The 25480-nt window shown below is 44.0% G+C and overlaps 1 protein-coding gene across 3 annotated transcripts in view; it reads right to left on the reverse strand.

Moving 5' to 3' along the window:
• The window catches only part of LOC137464323 (ubiquitin-associated protein 1-like), a 69138-nt gene extending 44055 nt beyond the window's left edge, over nt 1-25083 (reverse strand). The window contains exons 1-2 of one of the 3 annotated variants that reach the window (XM_068175605.1): nt 24968-25083; nt 8020-8060 (exon numbers count right to left, since the gene is read on the reverse strand). In XM_068175605.1, coding sequence (XP_068031706.1) covers nt 8020-8053 — 34 coding nt within the window. In that variant the 5' untranslated portion in view covers nt 8054-8060; nt 24968-25083. Of the gene's footprint in view, nt 1-8019; nt 8061-24844 lie in introns of all 3 variants that reach the window. The other 2 variants (XM_068175606.1, XM_068175604.1) reach the window with 2 other exon arrangements.
• Between the last annotated feature and the right edge of the window lie 397 nt (nt 25084-25480).

Below are 25480 nucleotides of genomic sequence, written 5' to 3' on the forward strand. Positions count from 1 at the left end.
TTTTGGTCCCTGTATCATGGTCCCTAGGGTTTTTTGAGGTCTTAATACCTCTATGGTCCCTAGGTTTATTTTCATATCCAAAAATAGCTCCAGTATTGTCCCTAATATGTCGTTTTTGCAGCAGAGGGGCACTGACCAGAATATCCATTGGGCTGGGCTTGGTTGTAATGGCTTGCAGGAGGTTTATAAAGGTGCTGGAGTCTGTTCCAGGAATGTATAGTTCATGGTTATGGTTGTGCACCCAGTTTGTTAGAGGAGAAGCAGGGGATGAGGCTTTTCAGCCTTTGCTTTCCTTCTTCTCCTCTGAATCTGTTACATCCCTATTGGAATGTTCAGTTTCCCCTGAATGTTAAAGAGACCATTTTTTTGGTATTTAACGTGGTAAGCTTTCTCTATACAGTCTGCAGTTTCTCTAGAATGAGGGCTAAGATTTCTAGAGGGGCTGATGAGAGATCCCTGACCCAGGAGTAGACCCAGGCATGAGAAATCCTGAGTGGTGTGGGAAATGGGAGGATATGGACCAAATCCTAAAGGAATTTTCTGACTCTATAACCTGGAACTTTCCATATGAAAAAATTCAGAACCCAGCTGAGGTGGCAAAGTGCCTGAAAGAGAAGTCCCATGATAAACCTAAGGAGAAAAAGATCATTGCAGTGAGCTGGGCCCTGGCATATGCTTATCGCACCCTGCTAGATACTGTAGGGCAGCAGACAGAGGAAGGGGGGCAGGGAGATAAATCAGCAGCTATCCCAGTCACTCAGGCTGCAGCCAACACCCCAGGCTCAAGGCCAGCAGCTAAACCAGACAGTAAGCCTCAACCAATGGCTGTTGCTACTAGCGCGAGAAGTGGGAAGTGCACAGACAAGACAGATCGACCAGTGGATGATGATGATGATTATGATACAGGAGAAGGACCCTCAACGCCTCCTGACATGAAATCAGGAGTGGAAGCAACTGGTACAAGATCAGAGGCCAATATTGAGTCCTTTTCCCTAAAGGACCTCTGTGGCCTAAGAAAGGATTACACTCGACCTGATGAGTCTATAATTACTTGTTTAGTCCGTCTTTGGGATGCTGCAGGCAAGGCTACAGTTCTGGATGGCACTGAAGTGAGGCATTTGGGATCCCTGTCACATGATCCTGTCATCGACCAAGGAATGATGAGGGGGGCTAACCCTCACAGCCTCTGGGCACAGGTCCTGGAAAGTGTAGCACAAAGATACCTGTGTGCAGACAATCTCTAGATGCAGCAAACCCAGTGGAAGACTATAGAACAAGGGATCCAACACCTGAGAGAAATGGCAGTGGCAGAGATTATCTTTTCAGATGACATAACAACTAGGAATCCAGACTTGGTACCATGTACATCTGTGGTGTGGCGAAAACTTGTACGGCTTGGGCCACATGAATACACTTCTGCTTTAGCAATAACGAAGCGGGATGAGAGGGATGAGACTGTGCTCGATATGGCAGATGCTGTACATGGCCCAACACATGCCAGAATCGCAGCAGTGGAAACATGTCTTCAGAAATTATAAGACAAGATAGAGGAGAATCACAAGAAACTCAGGGAGGAGATTAAAGAGGACCTTCTCCAAATCTCAGCAGTACAAATTAGAGGCCCTGGTATCCAACGCAGATGTTCCCCAGATGGGGAGAGAAGCTACACCCCACGAGCTGAGCTGTGGTTCTTCCTGCGTGATTGCGGACAAAACACAAGGAGATGGGACAGAAAATCTACTGCTGCTCTGGCACAACGGGTGCATGAATTGAAGGAAAGCAAGACTCGGAGAGGAAGTTCCACCAAAAGGAAAGCAGCCCCAGTTGCCCATAGCCAAGCCTCCAGGTATGATGATGATGATGATGACATATCTGATCCCCTTGAAGGAACCTCTAAGACATATGCCCAAGGAAAGAAGGATAAACAGGCTGAGAGGGGCCCTGCCACGAGCCAGGTAGAGGCTAAGGAAAACCGTGTTTTCTGGACTGTGTGGATTCGTTGGCCTGGCACATCAGAACCACAAAAATATAAGGCTTTGGTCAATACTGGTGTGAAATGCACACTAGTCCGATAAAGACATGTGGGGGCAGAATCTGTCTCCATAGCTGGCGTGACAGGGGGATCACAGGACTTTACCTTGGTGGAAGCTGATGTGAGCCTGATTGTAAATGAGTGGAAAAAATAACCGATTGTGACTGGCCCAGAGGCCCCATGCATTTTGTGCATAGATTGCCTCCAAAGGAGGTATTTTAAAGACCCAAAAGGACTCAGGTGGGCATTTGGGATAGCAGCTGCAGTGACAGAGGGCATCCAAAAATTGAACACCTTGCCTGGACTGTCCGAGAATCCAACTACAGTAGGATTTCTGAAGGGAGAAGAGCAACAGGTACCAATTGCCACTTCGACAGTGCATCGCCGACAGTATAGAACAACTTGAGATGCTGTGGTTCCCATCCATAAGATGATCCGAGAGCTGGAGAGCCAAGGGGTGGTCAGTAAAACCCACTCACCCTTCAACAGCCCCATTTGGCCTGTGCACAAATCTGAAGGAGAATGGAGATTGACTGTGGACTATCGTGGCTTAAATGAAGTGACTCCACCACTGAGTGCTGCTGTGCTGGACATGCTGGAACTCCAGTACGAGCAGGAGTCCAAGGCAGCGAAGTGGTATGCCACTATTGACATTGCTAACGCGTTTTTCTCCATTCCTCTGGCAGCAGAATGCAGGCCTCAGTTTGCCTTTACATGGAGGGGAGTGCAGTATACCTGGAACCGACTGCGCCAGGGGTGGAAGCACAGTCCTACCATCTGCCATGGATTGATCCAGATTGCACTAGAAAAGGGTGAGGCTCCAGAACATCTACAGTATATTGATGATATCATTGTGTGGGGGAACACAGCCGCAGAAGTGTTTGAGAAAGGAGAGAAAATCATCCGAATCCTCCTGGAAGTTGGTTTCGCCATCAAGACGAGCAAAATTAAGGGACCTGCTCGAGAGATCCAGTTCCTGGGAGTGAAGTGGCAAGATGGACGGCATCGGATTCCTACGGATGTCATCAACAAAATCACAGCTATGTCCCCACCAACCAACAAGAAGAAAACACAAGTTTTCCAAAGCGCCTTAGGCTTTTGGAGAATGCATATTTCTGAGTACAGTCAGATCGTGAGCCCTCTTTACCTGGTCACTCGCAAGAAGAAAGATTTCCATTGGGGACCTGAGCAGCAACAAGCTTTTGCCCAGATTAAGCAGGAAATTGCTCATGCAGTAGCCCTTGGCCCAGTCAGGACGGGACCACATGTGAAGAACATGCTCTACTCTGCAGCTGGGAGCCATGGTGTGTCCTGGAGCCTTTGGCAGAAGGTGCCTGATGAGACTCGAGGCCGACCATTAGGATTTTGGAGTCGGAGCTACAGAGGGTCTGAAGCTAACTACACCCCAACTGAGAAGGAAATTTTGGCTGCCTATGAAGGAGTCCAAGATGCCTCAGAGGTGATTGGCACTGAAGCACAACTCCTCCTGGCACCCCAACTACTGGTGCTGGGGTGGATGTTCAGAGGAAAGGTTCCCTCCACCCACCATGCCACCAGTGCTACCTGGAGCAAGTGGATTGCACTCATTATGCAGCGTGCCCGTATTGGTAAAATTAATCGCCCTGGGATTTTGGAAGCAATTACAAATTGGCCCGAAGGTGAAAGTTTGGTGTCACAGATGAAGAACAAGAACTAGTGACACGGGCTGAAGAAGCTCCACCATACAACCAACTGCCACCAGAGGAAACACGTTACGCTCTTTTCACTGACAGTTCCTGTCACATCGTAGTGACGAATTAGAAGTGGAAAGCAGCTGTATGGAGCCCCACACGACGGGTTACAGAGGCCACTGAGGGAGAAGGTGGATCAAGCCAACTTGCTGAACTCAAAGCTGTTCAACTGGCCCTGGACATTGCAGAAAGGGAGAAGTGGCCAAAGCTCTACCTCTACACTGATTCATGGATGGTAACCAATGCTCTGTGGGGATGGCTGGAGAGGTGGAAAAAGGCCAACTGGCAGCGTAGAGGAAAACCAATTTCGGCTGCTGAAGAGTGGAAAGACATTGCTACTCGGGTAGAGAAACTACCTGTGAAAGTTTGCCATGTAGATGCCCATGCCCCCAAGAGTAGAGCTAATGAAGAGCAGCAAAACAATCAGCAGGTATTTCAGGCTGCAAAGATAGGGGTGTCAAAGATAGACCTAGATTGGGAACACAAGGGAGAGTTGTTCCTAGCACGATGGGCTCATGATGCCTCAGGTCATCAGGGCAGAGATGCCACCTATAAGTGGGCACGAGACCGAGGGGTGGATCTAACTATGGACAGTATTTCTCAGGTTATCCATGACTGTGAGACGTGTGCTGCCATCAAACAGGCCAAGCGAGTGAAGCCCCTATGGTATGGTGGGTGGTGGTCCAAGTACAGGTATGGGGAGGCCTGGCAGATTGACTGTCGCTGTAGAGCAGGATGGTAACTAGAATGACTCCAAACCAAAGGCTAGAGAATGAACTCCGATTTATTTCAAATGCACTGCTCTATTTATAGAGAACATCTTGTGGACTAATTTCATTGGTCTTAGAGTAAAAACATCTCACACCATTCGTGTGCAGTGAATGACGCACAGTGGCAGAACATATCTATAAACAATGTGAACAACAAGATAGATTAGAGAATTATTTACATTCTTTCCCAAATGTCTCCCAGGCTCTCGCCTGGTTAGAAAACCTTCTCTTTTTCTCTCTGACTGAACTGAGAATATCCACAATTGACTACATCACGCTGCCCCAAACACGGCATGGCAAGATGTGGTCCTGTTGAAGCAGTGATCCTGTAGAAGTGTGTAGTTTTCTTCTGAAGGTCTGGTGGTAGTGTAGGTGGGCCTTGTCTTCCTCTGGGAATCCAGTGGAGAAGAAAGCTTTACCCGAAACCAGGACACACCCGAACCAGGGTAAGCTAGACCACATGGTGATACTTAACGAGGTTTCTATATCAGCACACAAAAGTTAGGTTACTCAAGAACTATTATTTCTTTTTCACCCTTTTTCTTTCAATGCCCTCAGGCCTCATGTTGGGCCCCAAAATCTGTCTTGGTTTGAAAAGACTGCTAAGACTGCTAAGGAAGGCAGGAGGCTCCCTTGAAATTGAAAATGTAAACCCCCTCCCTCTGAATTATTATAATTTTGAAATTAAGGGGCTCTCAGGCAAAGATATGGGAATAGGAATAACAGTTCTTTATTAGGAAAATTAAAAATAAAAATGAAATAGTACAAAAAAACCCAAAATACTGACAGAGTCAGAATACGACCTGACACCCTGTTGGTCAGGATGTTGGTAGCAGTCTGATTAAATGGTGGCTGCAGTCCTCCTGGAGTGACAGATGTTGTTATGTTGAAGCAGTGATCCTGTAGAAGGGTATAGTTTTCCTCTGAAGGTCCAATGGTGGTGTAGATGGACCTGGGAATCCAGTGGAGAAGAAAGCTGCTCCTCTGGGAATCCAGTGGGAAAAGGATAGCTGTGGTGTTCTGAATCCCAGATTATATCCAGGTAGGAATGCTTGGTTTCTCCCCTTGGGCGGAGCATCTCACAATGGGATGATGCAATTTTATCAGTAATGGAATTGGACTCAATGGTCCATTAACAGAAGATATCTTCCCAGTGGGAGGATTGGTTGTGGAAGAGATAAAGAAAATTACCCAATTAACAGAAGATAACTGCCCCACCTCTAACAAATGGTAATAGAATACATACCCCCAGCAAAATTTTGCAACCTAAGACAGCTGCTCTAAACCTTTTGCCGAGGTTCTCTGATTTTCTGAAGTTGCCAATAAAGTTTTTCTTCTTGTTTTGACCTCTTGAGAATATCTTGTTGGTATTTCTCCCATGCATGTAACTCAGAGTACATGAAAAAAATGTAAGCCCTTTTAAGTGCCTCATCAAGCGACAATTTTGTTGTCTTAAAGTAGCAAAATGGAAACATTTCAGATAAAACCTGTTACTAGTTATAAATGGGGAACAGTTTTGAAACCAACTGGAACTTAGTTTTTGTGGTCACAAAACACACATAATTCTCAGAAATTGGAATTAGGAGCTTTCAAGTTATATAGTGACAGTGAGCATACAACTGCAATATTAACATACTGCACTTGACATAACAAACCTTTTGTGCAATAGATGAGAGCTGTATTTCTAGATGGTACTAATTACTGGAACTTAACCTTGAACTTCCAGTTATTCAAATGACAAGAGCATTTGAAGTTACACACGTAGGCATAGTTATAGGTGTAAGCTAAGAATACCTTCCAAAACAGGAAAAGTGTTCCTTCCTCTCCATCCATACCTTATGTTCCCATCTTCATCTCCATCTGAACACAGTCCTGAGTAGGTACTTTAAGTGGCTCTGCTTGAGCAGGGTTTTGGACATGACCATCTCCAGAGGTCCCTTCCAACCTCAACCATTCTGTGATTCAGTAACAGTCCTCTAACCTCCAATAAGCAGCTGAATAACCAGTACAAGAGATATATCAACCATATTGAGTGATTTTATCAGCCTGCCAGAGACACTGAACTGATAAAAACCAGGTAGCTGTTGGACTAGATGCTTTACAGCAAGCCAAAATTCACTTGGTTGAAATAATTCTTAACAACCCGGGAGAAAACTGAAAAGAATTGCCTTGCTAATTACTTAAGACATAATAAACCAAGGAAGTTGCTCTACTACTTCTCAGAAACAATACCATGACAGTGTCACTGGTATCATTAGGAACAGAAGGTACACAAAAGACTAGACAAGTTAAGCAGCCAGCTTACAGCACCATTTGTTTTGATTTTGTTATTTTGAAGCCAGGAGCATGTTCCACCACACCATACTGTTTTGAGAAATATTTAAGACAGATTGAATTCTAGCTCTGAGCAGTATCTTTACTAGTCTGGTTTAGGAAGCAAAAGAAAGAAGTAAAAATAGACTCAAAAGACAAGCAGATCAGAATGTTCATAGATACAAGAGTACAACTGGTAAAAAGCTGGCAGATAGCAAATAAATAAATTCATTATCTTGCAGCAGGATCACTAGGCCACAAAGGAGACTATATAAAAATTGAGTTTTGATTGGTCATTTTTATTAATCCTTAACCACACATTTAAGTGAGGCATTTCTTATTCTGTAGTTCAGCTTTTTACTTGCAAGACTGAATAAAAAGCTGAAAGAAAAATGGAATTCCCCAGGACCCTCTTATCAGAAAGTTTACCCAGAAAGATCAATGCTGAGTTTCTATAGCATGATAAATTGTGTTAGAAATTTCACATTAACTGCCCTGTACTGCATTGAATGATTGCTGATTTGAAGAAGATACATGACATACAACAAACTGGACTTCAATGTTCCACAGAAATATTAATCCTTAAGAGATAAGCACATATACAGGTAAATAATTTTTATTATACCAATCATCTACATGACACTATGCATCTCAAATGTAGAAGAAGATATTCTCTTCACTTGTCTGCTGAACCAGATTAGTCCAATATAGAAAAAAAATTCACTGCTGATCAAAAAGCAAGCATAGTTCTATGACATATTAAAAGCTTCACTTTCAATCCAGCTGTTCATGTGACTTCCATAGAAAGGAGCTACAAATCTAGTGTTCACTTCAGGAAACATCAAATCAGTATCACAACTGCAGTTCAGCTTTGATTTTGAAGAGGGAAATAGGGGGAAGGAGAAGGTATCATCCTGTCATGAACAAGCAGGAAACAGTCACAGGCTGAATTTCACTTTAACCAGAGAACAGGCATGGCATCAGCAAGTGCCTATGCAAGAAGGAAGACAAGGTACTTAATTAAAAAAAAAAAAAAAAAAAAACAAAAAACAAAAAAACAAAAACAAGCAACTGAACAGATTAGTCTCTATGGACTGTCTAGGCTTGGACATGAGTCAGCAGCAATAGTAGGATTCATCCTATTGAAGAGACAGGGATACCAAATTTTACTTACCATGAGACTCAGATCCCAACTTCTTAGAAGCCATTTAGAACCTGAAAAACATTTTAAAACAGCTTTAACAACATGTAGTACAGCATAAGCCTATGCAGTTCTACACTGCCTTATCTATAGATTAAGGGATATGTTGCACACACTTGCTGTTCCCTAAACAGATAAGAAAAATTATTTTATAGCTCTGAGAATTGATTAAGCAAATAACTTAGCCCAGGGTCTGACAATCTAACTGGCAAAATGAAGAAGAAAGGTCAAAACAGCCAAGAAGCAGCTAGGTTGATCAGAAAGGCAGTTTTCCAGATCACAGTGCTCAGAGGTCGCTCTGTCCCAGCACCATAGAGCACACCCTGCCTCCCCTAGCATTAAGACTAGCCCTTCCTACTGGAAATACCACAGTTATCCTCTTCAGTTTAATCCTCGCTGCTCTAAAAAGGGATACTATCATACTGGGTATGCAGTCAGCCAGCATGGCACTTGTCTTGACACACTGGATAATGCACAATACAGGTATACAATAAATGGTACCATTAGGAAGATATTTTTGGATACACACAAAAAACAATGTTAACAAGAGGCCTCATTCACTGCCCACATAACTTTATTAGCAACTTAAAATTTGGATGCAAATCCTATATGGCCAAGATGTTAAACACAGAAGCACCTAGCCAGCTTTTAACAGAGCCAGCCTGTTGAGAAAGAGCTGATCCAGGATGCTCATTGTGTGTTCAATAACATATTTGGTTTTTTTGCTAGATTAGACATACATCACAATATCTTTCTTAAGACACCACAGCATAATTCCTCAAATAAATTATTTTTAAAGTCCTCCTTGTGGCATTATACATAACAAAGAATCAGAGCTGCCCTTTGTTTCTGAAGCCCTCCAGCTATATGAAATGTCCAACAGCCATTCTTCCAAAACATGAAGTTATCTAGTTGTTGTGGTTTAACATAGTTTGGTTTTTAGTTAAGGAAAAAATCCATGAGCTACAGAAGTGATTCCCTGTAAGGACCTTGGCAGCTTCCTTCAGACCTGACAGAACCAACCAGCTGGCTAGTTTTGAATATTGGCACCCTGTTAAACCACTTAAGAAAGCTGAATTAGCGTCTGTGAAATCACATTTAAAAACAAACAAATCCCGGCAAAATAAATCTCTCTTGCTTCCGGCTTTTGAACAGGTAACTGTGTTATGATCAAAGTTTCCAGGTGTTCCCCAGAGAGGTGGGCAGGGCCTTCCTAGTTCCCATGGCAACACTGGAATGACTGCTGGCTACCTATATTTAAATGTTAATTAGTTAATTGCTCTGTTTGTTTTCTCTAAACTACCCGAAGGTAACCTGCCTTCCCCCCCACCACACTGACATTCTGGGACTAACATGCAAATAAGAAAACCCCCTGGGATCATGGGAGTATTTTTGGGGGGTAAAGACACCCCTAAATAAAAAACTAAACACAGTAGAAGGGGATAGACAAATGCCCTAGCCGAGGAAGAGGGAAACACAACCCGTGATCAACTTTTGTCTGTCACCATAACCTCAAAGCAACTAGACTGGGGTGGGGTGGGGCAAGTGGAGAGAGAAAAGACAGAGAGCTCTGGTGCTGCTGCCAGGGAAGGAGCGAGGACAGCTGTAGTTCTGGACTCTGCAACAGACTCTGCACTCCTCACCCTTTGGCCGCCGGTTGTGCAAAAGGGAAGGAGAAGAGACAGCTACTGCTCAGGACTTGAGTGACGGACGGGGGTGAGCTCCGTTTGGGACCCCTGCCCAGCTGTTTTTTTTAATGAAAGAGCTGAACATTAATACAGGCATAAGCCCTGTTCATTTCAACTGGACGCTGACCGCTGGGCTGGGCCCTGCTCCAGCCGTGAACCGTGGAAAATCATGCGGCTAAGAACAGAGGCAGCCCTGCAGCCCCGCGCAGAAAGCAGCCAAGACAAGACTTTTTTTTTTCCTGTAACTCATGGAATGCATTGGGGGGATGTAGCATTCTAGTCATAGCCATGAGCAGAAGCACCAGTGTTGAAGCAAGCAGATGTTGAAGTAGCTGTGATCTAATGAAAAGCTTGAACAGAGAGAGATGAGAAACCTGGCCTCAGGGATGGGAGAAGAAAACCTCTGTTCCCAGAGATAAAAGAACTTTTGTTTCTATACTAGAACAGCTCATCCTTAAAATTGCACCCCAATAAGCTGAGATGACACATGGTGGTAGTTGTGGGAAGACTACCAAACTGTTGAGGGACTTCACGATTGCAGATTTCCGGGCGGCTGCTATTGATGAAAATTCAAACCATGAAAGAACTGTTTCTTGTGGAAAAGTCTCCATGGCATGGCAGGAGAGACTCCTCTCCCTAAGTAAACTGAAGAAAGATTATTTTAGAGGTGGTAAACTGACTGAAAATATCAAATTTTGTCTCTTTACGTTGTCAGTGGGAAAAGAAAGAGGAGTTGGGGGGAGGAGAAGTGTTCTGAAGGTTTATTCTGATTTCTTATTATTTTTCTTTTAGTTCTGTTAATAAAGTTTTCTTTATACCCTTTAAAGTTTTGAGCCTGCTTTGCTCTCCTCCTAATCCTTATCTCACAGCAGAAAATGAGTAAATAATTCTAGTGGGTGCACTGGCGTTTGGCCAGTGCTAGACCCACTACACTGGTACACCCCACCAGCAGCAGACAGTACTCAAAGTACAAAGTGGAGCAGATCTAGCATTCACACCCATCATTTCCCTATCAAGATCTTACTCTTAGCCTCACTGTTTCCATTGCTGATTCTAACTGCTAATGTTACCTTAAAGGGTGTCATAAGGTGAGGATTATATAGACATCTTAGCTACTCCTCCTGATAGCTGCTGACACATCTAGGGGCAGGAAGAGCCAGTTTCAAGTACTTTAGGAAAGCCCCTTTTGCTGTGCTCTGTGGAATCCTCTGAATCCTTCCCCCTCAGGGAAATCCCCAGGGCCTTGCCTTGGAAGAATATACCATAGTTTTCCCCACCTTGGCTAAAGAAAGGACCTAGCCCATGGTGCTCTGCAGCACTACTGTCAATCTACATTAGATTGCTTCCCCCATTGGCCAGTTGACACTGCCCACCCCAATTATTCATCCATCATCCCCCCTACAGGTTGCTGCCCTTTGCACCGTCCTGTGCCCTCAGGTCATTGGTCACTGACCCCATACTTAAGTCTGTGCAGACCACATGGTTTTGTCTTTGTCCCTGATCCCTTCGGCGTGCTTTGGAATAAACCTTCGCTGGAATACATCATACAAAGATTCTTCTTCGTCTTTCCTCTGCTGAGCTATCTGTGGCGTGTGTGTGTGCATGTACTTGAAATGGCTGTTCTGGTGGCCTTACTCTGAGCGGCTTCTGAAGGAGATGCTTTGAAGAAGGTTGCAGCATTTCTACCACACTGCCACGCTGCAACAGTGCTCAAGTCCCTTTCAAAATTTTGTTGAAATCAATAGGTGAACCAACCATATTGGCTAATGGAATTTCAACACACAGCTAAAGCTATAGCTGTATGAAGATTACCTGGGTGCAACCAGACTGTGAAATACAGTAAGCAGGTACTGGGCCATGAGCAAGTGAGTCATGCTGGGCAGCTCCAGGAGTACCTTGTACATAAGAGTGTCATTCTGCTCAACATTTGTCAGATTCCTCTCAGCACATCTCACCATCTCTATCAACATTGGCGTTATGTCCAAAACCAGTCCACTAAACCCAGAGAACTGATTTCAGCACTAGCCAGCAACTGCTTCTCAGAAGCAAACAAAACATAGCAGTTTCAAAGGCAGAAGAAAAAGGTGGTGAAACAGTGTTGAGCCTGCCACCTCAGGAAGGATGTTAAGGGCAAAGCCACAAGACCACCCAGTACAGTTGCATGTCAACCACTAGAGATGAATGGGCTTTATTAGTCCCAGTGCCACAGAGGGGGAGATCAGACTGCAGACTACAGCACCCTGAATACCTTGAATACTACCTACATATGAAAGAGGCTGCACCTTTCAGACACAGATCACACTGTCAAGACAAGCTGCTACGTTGCTAATTCCTCTGTATGAGAGTAACAATTAAGATGTCAACTTGATTTGTTATTATCAAAAAAGCCAGGCCACTTGTGAAATCATACAGACTCCATGTACCTCACTGGTCTTCTGTATGTCATTGGAGACTGTGAGGCACTGTCTGCAAGCATGTTCTATGGCTGCCCATCATTCACTACTATTATAGCAGAGTTGAACTTGGGAGAAGGCTTCTACACACTTTCTTTAATTTCTCCAAGTTTGTCTTTCTTCTAGTTATTACCTCAGACTGAAAAGCAAGTGCTACTTTTCTAAAGGATTTCAATTTTTTTATGAAAGTAACCTACTCACTTTGGCAACTCAATTGACAAGTTTTTTCAGTGCAGAACCAATTATCTACAAGCAATAGGGTTTATGCTGTCTACCTCATTTACCAGAAGCAGCTTACTCCAGACTGTACCTACATAAAGGACATTGAAAAGAAAATTCAAAGAGATAATTTTTAGAATGGTAATTTATAACCCTTCTCCAGTAGGCCATTGCAAGGACATTTTAAGTTTACCATCTCACACACTGATCTTGGGCAACAGAACATTAAGTTACCATGATAAAATCAATTTACTCCAGGAACACTAGTAGCAATGCATAAAAATCCTGCAAAGTTAAAGAGGTGCACATCTAGCATCCAGGGAGGTTTTCAGTAGTATATCAATCTGGAGCTGCATAAAGCCTTGGATGCATCCTCAATGTCAAAATATCCCACGTAAACAATAAGTATCTTGCTTTTGTTGGCAATCTTGTAGTAAAATCCTAGTGCAGACCAGGCATCTGCATTAAGTTTAAGGCACAGTGGGAAAAATTATTCCTGTGCCATATGCAACACCTTATTTTAACTACAGAACTAGCTAAGGCACATAAATAGCAAACTAATCATGAAATGCACCATTTCCAGAGAGACAATCACACTGTAGAGATTCAGGTAGCATTTGAGTTTATATCACAATAGTTCTTCCTGATGCACTGTGTACTTATTAAGATATCATTACTGCAGAAGGCATGGTCAGAATTGTTAAACACTGCACACAGTAACACTAGAACAGGCTGCCAGCCACATTTCATCACCTTTCCAAAAAACGTTTAGTTAAAATAGTGTCTTGCAACTAATCAGATTTGATAGGCTATTCATAGACCACTATTATAAGCATCTTGCTTTTGCTCTGTCTTGCTGGCTTAGAGGAAAAAAAAAAAAAAGAATTGCAGCCAGTTAGAAAGTTACTGATGTTGCTACTATGCTTCTGGGTCTGAACTATATTTGCTTTAGTCAAAGTTGCTACACTGTGCAGTAAAGGTTTGTTTACATTTGTTACTGCTCTTTTAGAAATTTAAAGGACTTGCTCCCAAAGCCTTACTCCAAACGAGTTTATGGAAGACTGCAGACCTATCATTGTTGCCTCTGGAGAACAAAGTCCAGAACAGGATGCTGAAGGGCATCTGTGGGAATGGCACATAGGGGAACAAATTTTGGTCTGATGCTTTACTGCATGCTTTAAGTTGACAAAGAACATAAAACACCTTTCCCGGTCTAGGGAAACAAGTTAGTTGCATAGTACTACAAGGTTTTCTTACAGCCACCTACAAGCTCACTTCTATAAATGTAGACATCCTTAGCCTCATTCTCTCATTCTTGGTTCTGGTTAATTCTCTGAAGAGGAGATCAGGACTACAGGTGCCTAAAGTTATAAGCAGCTTTAATGTCAGCAGCCAATAAGGCAACCTCTTCCCTTCCTGTATGTTCATTTTCTACTTAACACTGAGTCAACAGGGCAACATTTTTAAAACCAGACAGTCAGAGGAACACAGCATACCAGAGCCCAAGATGAGAGCAGAGGATCTCAGAGTTATGATGATAGAAGGGGAGGAGGGGAACACACACAGGGAAACAACCACAAGAAACAAAAAAAAAAAATACAGATGCAGAAACAGAGAAGTGACAAGACAAAACTGATGACAGAAACAACTGGCACAAAGAGAGAGATGACAAGTTGGAAAGGCTTGAAGGGACAACACAGGTAACCAAGACAGCCCACCTGACATGTCACCACTTAAACCTGAATGACTATTTACTTGTGCTGCCAGATAACAAGGAGAACATAGGGAAGTGTGACTTGGTGCAGGCAAGATATCAAAGGCAGAGTCTCACACAGATGAGGAAAAAAATTTACTACCATGAGAAGCTGCTAGGAAGTTGGGAGATTTTTCAATTATAATTTTATTTGGATGTTCCTTCTACTGGTGTTTTCCCTGAAGTTTATATCTACATTCCTTTCCTTCTGAAAGAGCTCTGACGAGTCAAATTGGAAGCATCCTATTGCTAATGGTACCTGAAACAGCTTTCTCAGTGATAACTCAAACCAATTTAACTATTTGTCGAGAAGAATTGGTCTTTTGTTGCTATATCCTTCATTTTGGGGTGCAACTGTGTCTAGATTCCAGACCACATGAATTTTCTGAAGTAACTCCCACCTTCTGAGGAAAGTATTATGGGTTAGAGGAAATCAAAATGCCCCAAGTTATCAACTATAATCAGTGTAGCACGTCTGTGATTTTCAGAGAAAAAAATCTTGCAATTTCCATTTTGCCTGCTGATACTTATTGTGTAAATTAAGAATGCACAACTGAGGATGCACCATTCACTCGGAAAACTACAAAAATACCCAAAAAACCCCGACTTTAAAGAGATTAATTTTTGCTGCCTATATTACATTCATTAACTATTACTGATTGTACACTGAAAAACAGTGAAAAGCAGTTTGATTCCAGTGATTGATTTCTAATGCACCACAGGTATTTCAGATTTAGACAGTGGTTTAAGTTTTTACTGTAACTACTTGTTTCAGTGCAAGTGAAAGGCTAAACCAACACCAGCATTCTGTATATAGTGCAAGACAGAGCAACAAGATGCTTGTAACAGTGGTCCCTGAATAGCCTTTCAAATCTGATTAGTTGCAAGACAGTATTTTAATTAATTTTTTTTGAAAAGGTGATGAAATGTGGCTGGCAGCCTGTTCTAGTGTTACTGTGTGCAATGCTTAAAAATTCTGTTTGCTGTATATACCACAAAACCAGAAGTAGACAGTGCCTGTTGCTAAGATAAAACAAAAGTCAAGGTTCTATCAAATCTTTCCACCTATGTAAGCATTCCATTATTGCTACACAATTGAAGTCTCTGAGACTGACAGTAAAAAGCTGATCAGCACCTACTACAGTGCAAAACGGATTCTGTTTTTATTGCGGTCTCCAAATGGATGACATCAGCCCAAAATCTGCAGCAACTGCTTCTGCTTTGTACCTCTTACAATTCGGCAAACAAACAGAGTCATCTGCATGGAGATACTCCCCTTTCATAAAGCACAGTGATACTGAGCCACTGATAATAGCTCTTTGGATAAAGTCATTGTACAGCTATATTTGACACATTGCAACTACACCTCCTGCAGAAAAAAAAAGCAAACATCACTATGACCAGTCTTAACAGAAAAAAAAAGTTTTAAATACATTTACTGCAATCCAAGAGATAAAGTACATTAAGGTTCTTGGTCTATTTTAAGATCAACAAGAACAAAGCAGACCCTCCTTGAAGCAAATGCTGGTAGGAAGTTTCCATTCAATTTTCAGTATTTGTTGGTTGAAACAAATTTAATTACATGTCTCCATCTTATGGGATACAAGTGGTCATCTTGCATTTAACCAAATGCAGAATAGGGGTTACACTGACAACAGTGGAGGGAGGAAGGGATTAGATCTCTGCGGCATACATACTCCATGGATCAAAAACCCAAGCAACTGTAACAAGAGATCTAAATCTGAAGGACAGTCCATAACATCAAACTAGTTCAGTTATTTCCAGTGCAATGAATGAGGAGCAGAAGGACAGGAATCAATAAAACAGCACTTTTAAAAATATTTCCAGAATACATGAGTAGGAAAGACATGGAGAAAAGAGCCACTGAAGAGTAGGTCTGCATGCAGATCACATTATTGGATTACAAGACAATACTCTAGCGATGGCAATAACATCCATATATAGGACTTTACATGCAGATGTTGGATAGAATCTTCCTAACAGTGACAAACATTAGGAGAAATTGATTCTTCAAATTGTGCCATTGCTTAGCATGACATAATGGGCAACTAGACATTCTGCTTCAGTACATATCGGTCAATGGGAAGTTAAAGCAGAAGGCAGCCCTTCCATACACTCTCAGAGAAGCATGGCATCTCTCACTCTCTTGTTCCATATGGCTTCATTACATTAATGTTAGACACCTGTAGTTATGCAGCTATCTTCATGTCATGTCCCACTTTGGTCATACTGTCTCTCACAGGATCCTTCTGGACAAACTGTCCAGCACACAGCTGGATAAACATACCGTGTGATGGGTGAGCAACTGGCTCACAGGTCAGGAACAAAGGGTTTTAGTGAATGGGGTGACATCAGACTTGTGACCTGTCACTAATGGGGTTCCACAGGTCTCGGATGTCCCTCTAGTGCTGAGGTGACTCCAGGATGGTGGAGAAGACCTTCACTGGTCTGCACTGACGAAGGAAGACACAGCAGCCGCAGTATTCGGTCTCTGGATGATTTATTTCAAGTTATCAGGAAGCTTGTCTCTTTGGCTGCTGGCCGAGAGAAGGCGCAGACTTCTTAACAGTTGTTTACTATTTCTTATCTATCAATTCTCTCTGTGCCCTTGCTGAGGTCTGTCCAGCAAGGCAGAAAGGGAGCATCTGACCTTGAGAGGCAGGCACAGAGATTAAATACTACCTGCTACGTACTACATGTTTACTATTTCCTACCAATATCTAGCACCTATGTTGGACAGTGTGTTTTCAGTAAAACCCAATTAAAAGATGCCAACATCACCAAGAAGATGGAGGGTAAGAAGAAGGAGGAAAAGGACAAGTCACACCCCAAATCCTCCATGTTGGATTTTTCATACCCCCCCTGTACCAATCCTGACCCCCCCGAACATCGGTCAAAACCCCCATGAACATAATGTAAAAATACTCTCCTCTAACTTATAACTACTTCTACTTTATCTACTGTAAATTCTAGATTTTTGTCTCTTCTTGTTCTTCCTGCAGAGCTGGTAACTCATTCCATGGGTCAAAATTAAAATCACAGCTGTCTCCAGCTGTCTGCCAGGGTCTCTGACTCATAGGAATATTTGAAAATGTCGGAAAAGCATTTTGGGTTCCGACACACAGGGCTCAATTTTAGGCCCTGTGCTCTTCAACATCTTCATAAATGACTTGGACACAGGACTGGAAGGGGCACTAAGCAAGTTTGCATATGATAGCAGCTCCTCCCAGTTTTGTGACTCCCTCAAAGGCAGGGAGGCCCTGCAGAGAGACCATTACAAATTAGAGGCCTGGGCAATCACCAATTATATGAAGATCAACAAGGAAAAGTGCTGCATTCTGTACCTGGGATGAGACAAGCCTGGGGAATGAGACGCTGGAAAGCAGTGCCATGGAAAGGGACCTGAGGGTCCTGGTTGATGGCAAGTTGAATATGAGTCAGCAGTGCCCTGGCAGCCAGAAGGGCCAACCATGTCCTTGGGGTGCATCAGGCACAGCATCACCAGCTGGTTGAGGGAGGTGATTGCCCTGCTCTGCTCTGCACTGGTGTGGCCTCACCTTGAATATCATGAGCAGTTTTAGCCACCACAATATAAGAAAGGTATGAAAGTATTAGAGAGCATCCAAAGGAGGGCTGTGAAGATGGTGAAGGGCCTTGAGAGGAAGACGTATGAGTGGCTGAGGGGAGACCTCATTGCAGTCTACAACTTCCTTGTGAGGGGAAGAAGAGGGGCAGACAGTGATCTCTTCTCTCTGGTGCCCAGTGACAGGACCTGAGGGAATGGCCTGAAGTTGTGTCGGGGAAGGTTTAGATTGGATATTAGAAAAAGGTTCTTGACCCAGAGGGTGGTTGGGCACTAGAACAGGTTCCCCAGGGAAGTGGTCACAGCACCAAGCCTGACAGACTTCAGTAAGTGGTTGGACAATACTCTCAGGCACAGGGATGGTCCTGTGCAGGACTGGGAGTTGGATTTGATGATCCTTTTGGGTCCCTTCCAACTTAGCATATTCTGTGATTAAAGACACTGCACTTGCTAAAAGCACATACTATTTAGGCTGGTTAAGGATTTAAGGCTCTTAACTGATAATAGACAGCTCTATTCCTCCTTCAAGATTCTGACAGTATATTTGGGACATAAGTTCCTTTGCCATACATTTCACCTAAAAATAAGGGAAAATGCTACAAGGGTGAGAAAACACAGTACACTAATGCACCAATTTTCAATCACCGAATTACTTACCAGCCATATAAGTTTCCAATGAAGTTGAAGCTTTTATACCACACAAGCCTCTAGAACTACAACTTTCAGAGGCAAGAACATAAGAAAATCAAAAATTACTTATAGACAGCCTGGTGGGCAAGGCAGATAAGTGCAAGCTTTTTCTTTGGCCAGAGACTGATGTGTTGAACAAGAGTCTAGAAGATGCACCTATTCTAAATTCCCATTTAACTGTTGCAGCAAATGGGTGACCTTTTTAAAATGGACCCTTTCCAAAAAGAGAGCCCTGTCACAAGAGAAAAGAATCTGCAACTAATATCTAAGGCTGGCCTGACTTCCAAACACAACATATAAGGAGATAACACAGGTTCTGTCAACTCCAAGAACAGATGTGGGTTTAGTGTAGTTCCTACTATTGACTGCTACCCAAGTGATTTAAAGATCATCTAAACAGATAAGCAGAAAAGAAAAAATAGTTTACATCCTGTTTTGGCCTTGAGATCAGCTTCACTAATGTAGAAGCTACATCACCACGAAGAAAAGGGTGTCATGGTTTAACCCCAACTGTCAGCAAGAGCCGCAAGCTCACTTCCACCCCACCCTAGTGGGAATGGGAGGAGAATTAGAAAAAAAAAATAAAACTCATAGGTTGAGATAAGAACAATTAAATAACTGAAACAAAGTTGTTGCATCGCAGTTTGGGGTTTAGGTTGGAGGTTCTGATCTGTTAGCTAGCCGTGTTCTGTGTACCCTCGCGCACCCCCTGTGTGTCTGTTCCCCCCCGCGGCTGTTCACTCTGGGTCCCCGGCTGTTAGAGCCACTCCTGTGACCATTCCCCGTCCTGCCCGGAGGGTTCAGTGCCCCTCACTCCGAATTCCCATCCCCTGTCCGCCCCAGAGCCCGGGATCCGCCCCGGCCGAGTCCCCGTTGGGTGCTATGGTCCACGTCATCGCCACGGCACCTGTCCCCATTGGGCAGGAGGGCCTCTGCTCTCCTCACCCTGCCCCCGATATAATCCCGCGCCTCGGAGTGCCCGAGGCCGTGTTTCCTCACGCGCAAGGTGGGAGCGGGTCGCGGCGCCTCGGCACAGCTCCCCGCGGCAATAAAGGACTTTCAGCCTTGCAAGCGTGGGAAAGGCGGACGTTCCTTCACTCTTTACTGGTGTCTCTCGCTCGCAGTGGCGAGAATCCGCTGGCAACCCCCGCCCGGACTGCGACACGGAGCTGAGCCCGGAAACACGCGGTGATCCCGGGTCCCGGAGGGAGGCGGGCACTACTCTAGGTGCCGGAGCTGCCCGGGGGACCGGGAAAACACAGAGAGACGCCGCGCAAATTAAAGTTTAAAATTATAATAATATTAATAAAAAGGGGGAGGAAAGTGAAAGATAAACCCCAAGATAAATGACTGATGTGCAATTGCTCTCTACCCGCTGACTGATACACAGCCCATCCCCGAACATCAATCAACCCCCTTTTAGGTAAATCCCTGTAGTGGGTTGACCCTGGCTGGATGCCAGGCACCCACCAAACCTGCTCTCCCACTCCCCTCCACACTGGGACAGGGGAGAGAAAATATATTGAAGGGTTCATGAGTTGCGATAAGGACCAGGAGGTCCTCAAATACCATAATGGGCAAAAAAAGGCCCTAATTGGAGATATTAATTGAATTTATTGCTACCAAAATCAGAGCAGGATAATGAGAAGTAAAATAAACTTTTAAAAACACCTTCCCCCCACCCCTCCCTCCTTCCCAGCTCTACCTCCTCCCCAAGCAGCACAGGGAGACAGGGAATAGCGGTTATGGTCATTTCATCATCCATTGTTTCTCCCACTGCTCAGGCAGAGGAGTCCTTCCTCAGCTCCACCGTGGGGTCCCTCACACAGGAGACAGTTCTCTGCAAACTTCTCCAACATGAGCCCATCCCACGGGCAACAGTCCTCCCCAAACTGCTGCAGCATGGGTCACTCTTTCATGGGGTGCAATCCTTCAAGGACAGGCTGCTCCATCATGGGCCCCTCTCTCCACAAGCCTCCCACAGGGTCACAGCCTCCTCTCAGGCATCCCCCTGCTCTGGCATGGGTCTCCTCCATGGGTTGCAGGTGGATCTCTGTATCCCCATGGGCTGCAGGGGGACAGCTGCTTCACCATGGTCTTCACCATGGGCTGCAGAGGAATCTCAGCTCTGGCACCTGGAGCAGCTCCTGCCCCTCCTTCTCCACTGACCTTGGTGTCTGCAGAGTTGTTTTTCTCACATGTTCTCACCCCAGTCTTATTTGTCTGCAATTACAACTGCACAATCACTTTTTTTCTTTAATCCTAAATATGTTATCACAGAGGTGTTACCACCACTGTCCCAGCTGTGCTTCCTCCCAGCTCTTTGTGCAGCTCCACCCTGACAGAGAATGACACTGAAAAGCCCTTGACTCAGGGCAAGCCCTGCTCAGCAAGAGCCAGAACATCAGTGTGTAATTAGCATTATTCCCATACTGAATCCAAAGCACAGCACTGTACCAGCTACTATGAAAAAAGGAACTCTATCCCAGCTGAAACCAGGACAGGGTGGTAAACTAGACTGTTGGGGAAGATGAAATAGGAAAACCTTATAAATATGATTGCCTGGCAAAAGATTTGGAAAATACAGACATTGAGATGAGAACTAGATTTGAGATAACAAACCTTGACTACTGAAAAACTAGAAAACAATAGTATAGCCAGATTGAAAGCAATCCCCCCTTCTGATTAAACAATGCCCTTTACCTACAGATAGGTCCAAAGGTCAAATGGAATGCTCTGTCTCACCCCCAATGTATGGTTCATCCCATACCTGTAACCCTCCCCTGAAGTATCAGATATCTGTAACTCCATTGGCCCAAGTCCTGTTCCAGCCCACCTTGAAGCCCCCTGATAAGGTGTGCCCTAGGGACCCGACACTCTCTTGGATCTTCCCCCTGCGACCCTCACCTGGAACCCTCGCTCCCTCTCTCTCCCTCTCTCCCTGGGCCTGCCACGAGTTGCGCCTGGCAACTCCAAGCAGGGCCTTTCATCCCTTTTAATAAACCACATCTTCTAAGACCTGACTTCAGAGATCTCTCATCCATCCAAACCGTCCTGGAGTCCAGTGCTCCCTACACTAGACCATTTCCCCCTCCTTGAAATACAATAGCAGCAACACAGACATTTGCATGATAAACCATGCCAGAAAATATAAATATGCTGTGCAATTCCTACATTCTAGGGGGGAAAAAAGGAAGAAAATATGATCTAGCACTCGTACTACTAGTCAGGGCTATAATAATCTCACAATGCAGTAATGAAACAAGTCCTAATTTTGATGAGCAGAGCAACTGCTTTTAACTACTATTTTCCTATATCTTAAGTCTTGAAGAGCAAATGCCTACCAGTTCTGAGAGCTTAAAATAATCAGATGGAAACATTTAGTAATTATAAACAAATTTAGCTACTTCAACTTAATTAGCATAAGACTTCATACTACTATTAATGAGTCAAATATTTAACAATGCTTTAACAATTTACAGAGTGTTTATAAACTAGGAATCTAGTTTTAATTTAGAGTTCAGAATTGATGAAACAAATCAAGTTAAACAAAAAAGCATGATCTCTATGTCTAGATTAAGCATGCTGCTAACACTTAAGATAACATAACTTGTCATATGCATACTCTTAGAAATCCAACCTCACAAATTCAGGGAACAAACTTCACCAGTCATTTCAGTTATGACTTCATCTGCTGCTAGCCTAGAGATTCCAAATGGTGCAAGCACAAATATATACATTAGGAAAGGGCGTAAATCAAATCTTTCACATAATCTAGTAGATAGTTATCATGAATGTTGATCTTCAGCAACATAAACCAGGCTAACCAGGAGCTCACAACTCTTTACTAGCTTCCATGAAAACATCTACCAATAGCTAAGTAGCTTAAGTATATTCAGACCATCTTCCAGCTGAAGAACTGAGTGCTTCTTGTATAGGACTCATGTTCTTCTGATATGCCCACTTAAAATGTTACTCTGTTGTAAGAATTTCTGATACAAAATGCAGTTGAGAAAACATAAGCTCAGAATTTCCATTTTAACTCAGTTAAAAACTGTAACACTACTAATGCAACATTGGCATTTTCAACCAATCTGCTTTCCCCTCCAGAAAAGATTTAAACCAAAGTCAGAGAAATTATATTGTGCTTCCCCTTTTAAATACTTCCATGTTTCAAGTACATTGCAAGCTTAAAGGATTCCAAAAAGACCTTGTAGCCTTAAAAAAAAGGGAAAACACACAAAAAACCCCACCATTATCAAGTCTGGACATAGAAGCTGTTCTTTCAAAATTTCCCAATCACAGGGAAGACAGTATTTCTTAACATTAAAGAAAATGCCTTCCCTATGCAACCAAGGATTTGGAATAAATCTGATCATTTAAGTGAGGGAAAAATCCCAATGCTCAGTTTTTCTTAGGAGACCTCATACAAGACTATACTGACTGCAAAAGGTCATTAGGGACACAGAACATGAGGTTATTCAAACCAAGTCATGGGGTCAAAGCATGAAGCAATGCACTTGCGTACCAGAGAGGATTATGTACTTAAGTAGTTACCACACAACAACTGTGAGCTCACCCTTCTTTACTTTTTCTTCAAATAATCGTTTTCAATAACCTCTTTCAGAGCTTTTCAATTACAGCTCCATTAGACCTTCTTTACACTTACATTGATCTGAATTCCACAGATCAATTTTAAATAGATAGTCATGCCTTTAGGCATCCTTGTAAAATGACAGCTGAATCTTTGGAATTTATGATTGAAAAGACTGGGAGTTATTATGTTAGAAACAAAATGCCAGACAAGGCTGGATAGCAGTTTTGTCTAATAAGTAAAACTAAATTTCTCACAGATTCATTTATCAAAATATTTAACCCAGCACTAAGTGTAAAATACAAGAACAGGTTGATGTCAAAAACTTATGATATAGACTGGAAATTGACAGCAATATTGAATGTCCTGAATTATCAATCCCTAAAGTTTGTGGAAACAACACAAAATCATAAGCTTATACAATTAAAAAGGAGAACGACTAAGATGATAACTTCTGTGGGATTATAGCACTTTTGCCACCAGCACCAGCCAAAACTGCTATGGCTGCCAGTGTGACAGAATTAGATGTAGTCTGCTGGATTGGTCCAGAAACCTGACTCCTATTCTGTTAGAGATTTTTTTGTCTCTAGGACAAGTACCAGGCACTGCAAAACACCATGTAAACAATGGAGATGGAACTCTTCCACGTGGTTTTGATGATTTTTTATCCATCAACATAAACTATACAGTAAGTCTTCCACCTAATAAGTGTACTCTTACAGTAGTCTGAAAATTGAAGTTTAATTCACTAAAGAGAAACTAACATTTATTCATTCACATATACATAAGATTTCCTTGGTTTTCCCTTTGAAGTTTCAAGTATTATAATAATGATGATGAAAAAGAGAAAGGGGAATAAAACCCAAGAGAAACAAGTGCAGCACAGTTCAATTACCACCCACTGACCCATGTCCAGCCGGTCCCCGAGCAGCGATTGGTGGCTCCCAGCCAACTCCCCCAGTTTATATAATGGGCATGATATTCTATGGAATGGAATATCCCTTTGGCCAGTTCAGATCAGCTATCTTGGCCATGCTCCCTCACAGCTCCTTGTGCACCTACCTACTGGCAGAGCCTGAGACACTGAATAGCCCTTGACTCAGGGTAAGCACCACGTAGCAACAACCAAAACATCAGCGTGTTATCAGCATTATTCCCATACTGAATCCAAAACCCAGCACTGTAACAGCTACTGAGAAGAAAATTAACTTTATCCCAGCTGAAACCAGGACAGTCTAAAAAGTTTAAATCACCCAATTGCAATGGTGATTTAAAGTATCACTGACACTTTTGAATCACAGCTCTGCATGTACAAAAACCTGAAGTCAGTACAATTGTGGTACTGCAACGTAACACCATCCTGGCACACAGCCTTGAAGAAATCGGTCCAACGGTGTTGTTACCACACATACCATCTGAGTCTCATTCCCTTCCCCATAGCTAGTACAGCACCTCCATTAAAGGGTAACTTCAAAAGCAATACCGAGAGGCCGTGAAGGCGGAGCAAGACCATGCAGTAACGCAGCGCTCACAGGCTCGCTCCCCTCCACAGCCGGGGGAGCAGCCCCCAAACATGCTAACCCCGGCCCCGAGAGGCCAGCGGCCCTGCAGCCGCCCCGCCAGCACGTCACATCAGCTGAATCACGGTGGGGGCGCGGATGGTCCCTCGCCCCGGACAAGGAGAAGCGGCAGCGACGTTTAACCCGGCAGCGGGGCGGAGGGCCCGAGGAGCGGCCGTCTGCGCCCCTCACCCAGACCAGCATCTGTATTCCCATTCCATACCGGCCCGCTCGTTACCGGCGCGGCACCTGGCGGTTCCAGCTGTCCCCGCGGTCACTGGCCACCACCCGCCGGTAAGAAACGCACACCGTATCACCACCCCCAGCCCCTCAACCAGGAGAGACCATGTTGTCTACCTACCCTCCACCTCGCCGCCTCAACGACACGCTGACGTCACTCCGCGAGGTCACCTACTCCCGCCGAGCCAATCAGGAGGTGCTCACGGTGACATCACCTCAGCGGAAGAGGGGTGGGGCGAGGATACTTTCATTTCCTTCTGCCTAGAGCGGTGTGGAGGTGTCTGGGCCTGTCTCTGCCTGTCCCGGCTGCGGGCCTGTTCCCGGCTCCGGCCCTGCCCGGGGGTTCCTCTAGCACTTTCTGCCCCTCTCCTAGCTGGGCACAGCGACAGACTCCTCCGGGATGGATGAAGGTGGTATTTTGCTCCATACGTCTCAGCCTCTTTCCTTAGAGATGGCTGCCTCGACACCTGCCGTGGGTCCCCTCACGAAGGGCTGCATGCCTGCCCGGTACAGCTGAGGAGGCACTCCTGCTGGATGCCCTGGAGCATAGCACTTTCCCCCAAGAGCAGCTTTGGCAGCAGGTTTTCCGTCTTTTGAGAGGGCCTTGGTACAAAATTAAGGTGTTTTGTCCAAA

The sequence above is a fragment of the Anomalospiza imberbis genome, chromosome W (genome assembly GCF_031753505.1).
Source record: "Anomalospiza imberbis isolate Cuckoo-Finch-1a 21T00152 chromosome W, ASM3175350v1, whole genome shotgun sequence".
NCBI classification, from domain to species: Eukaryota; Metazoa; Chordata; class Aves; order Passeriformes; family Viduidae; genus Anomalospiza; species Anomalospiza imberbis.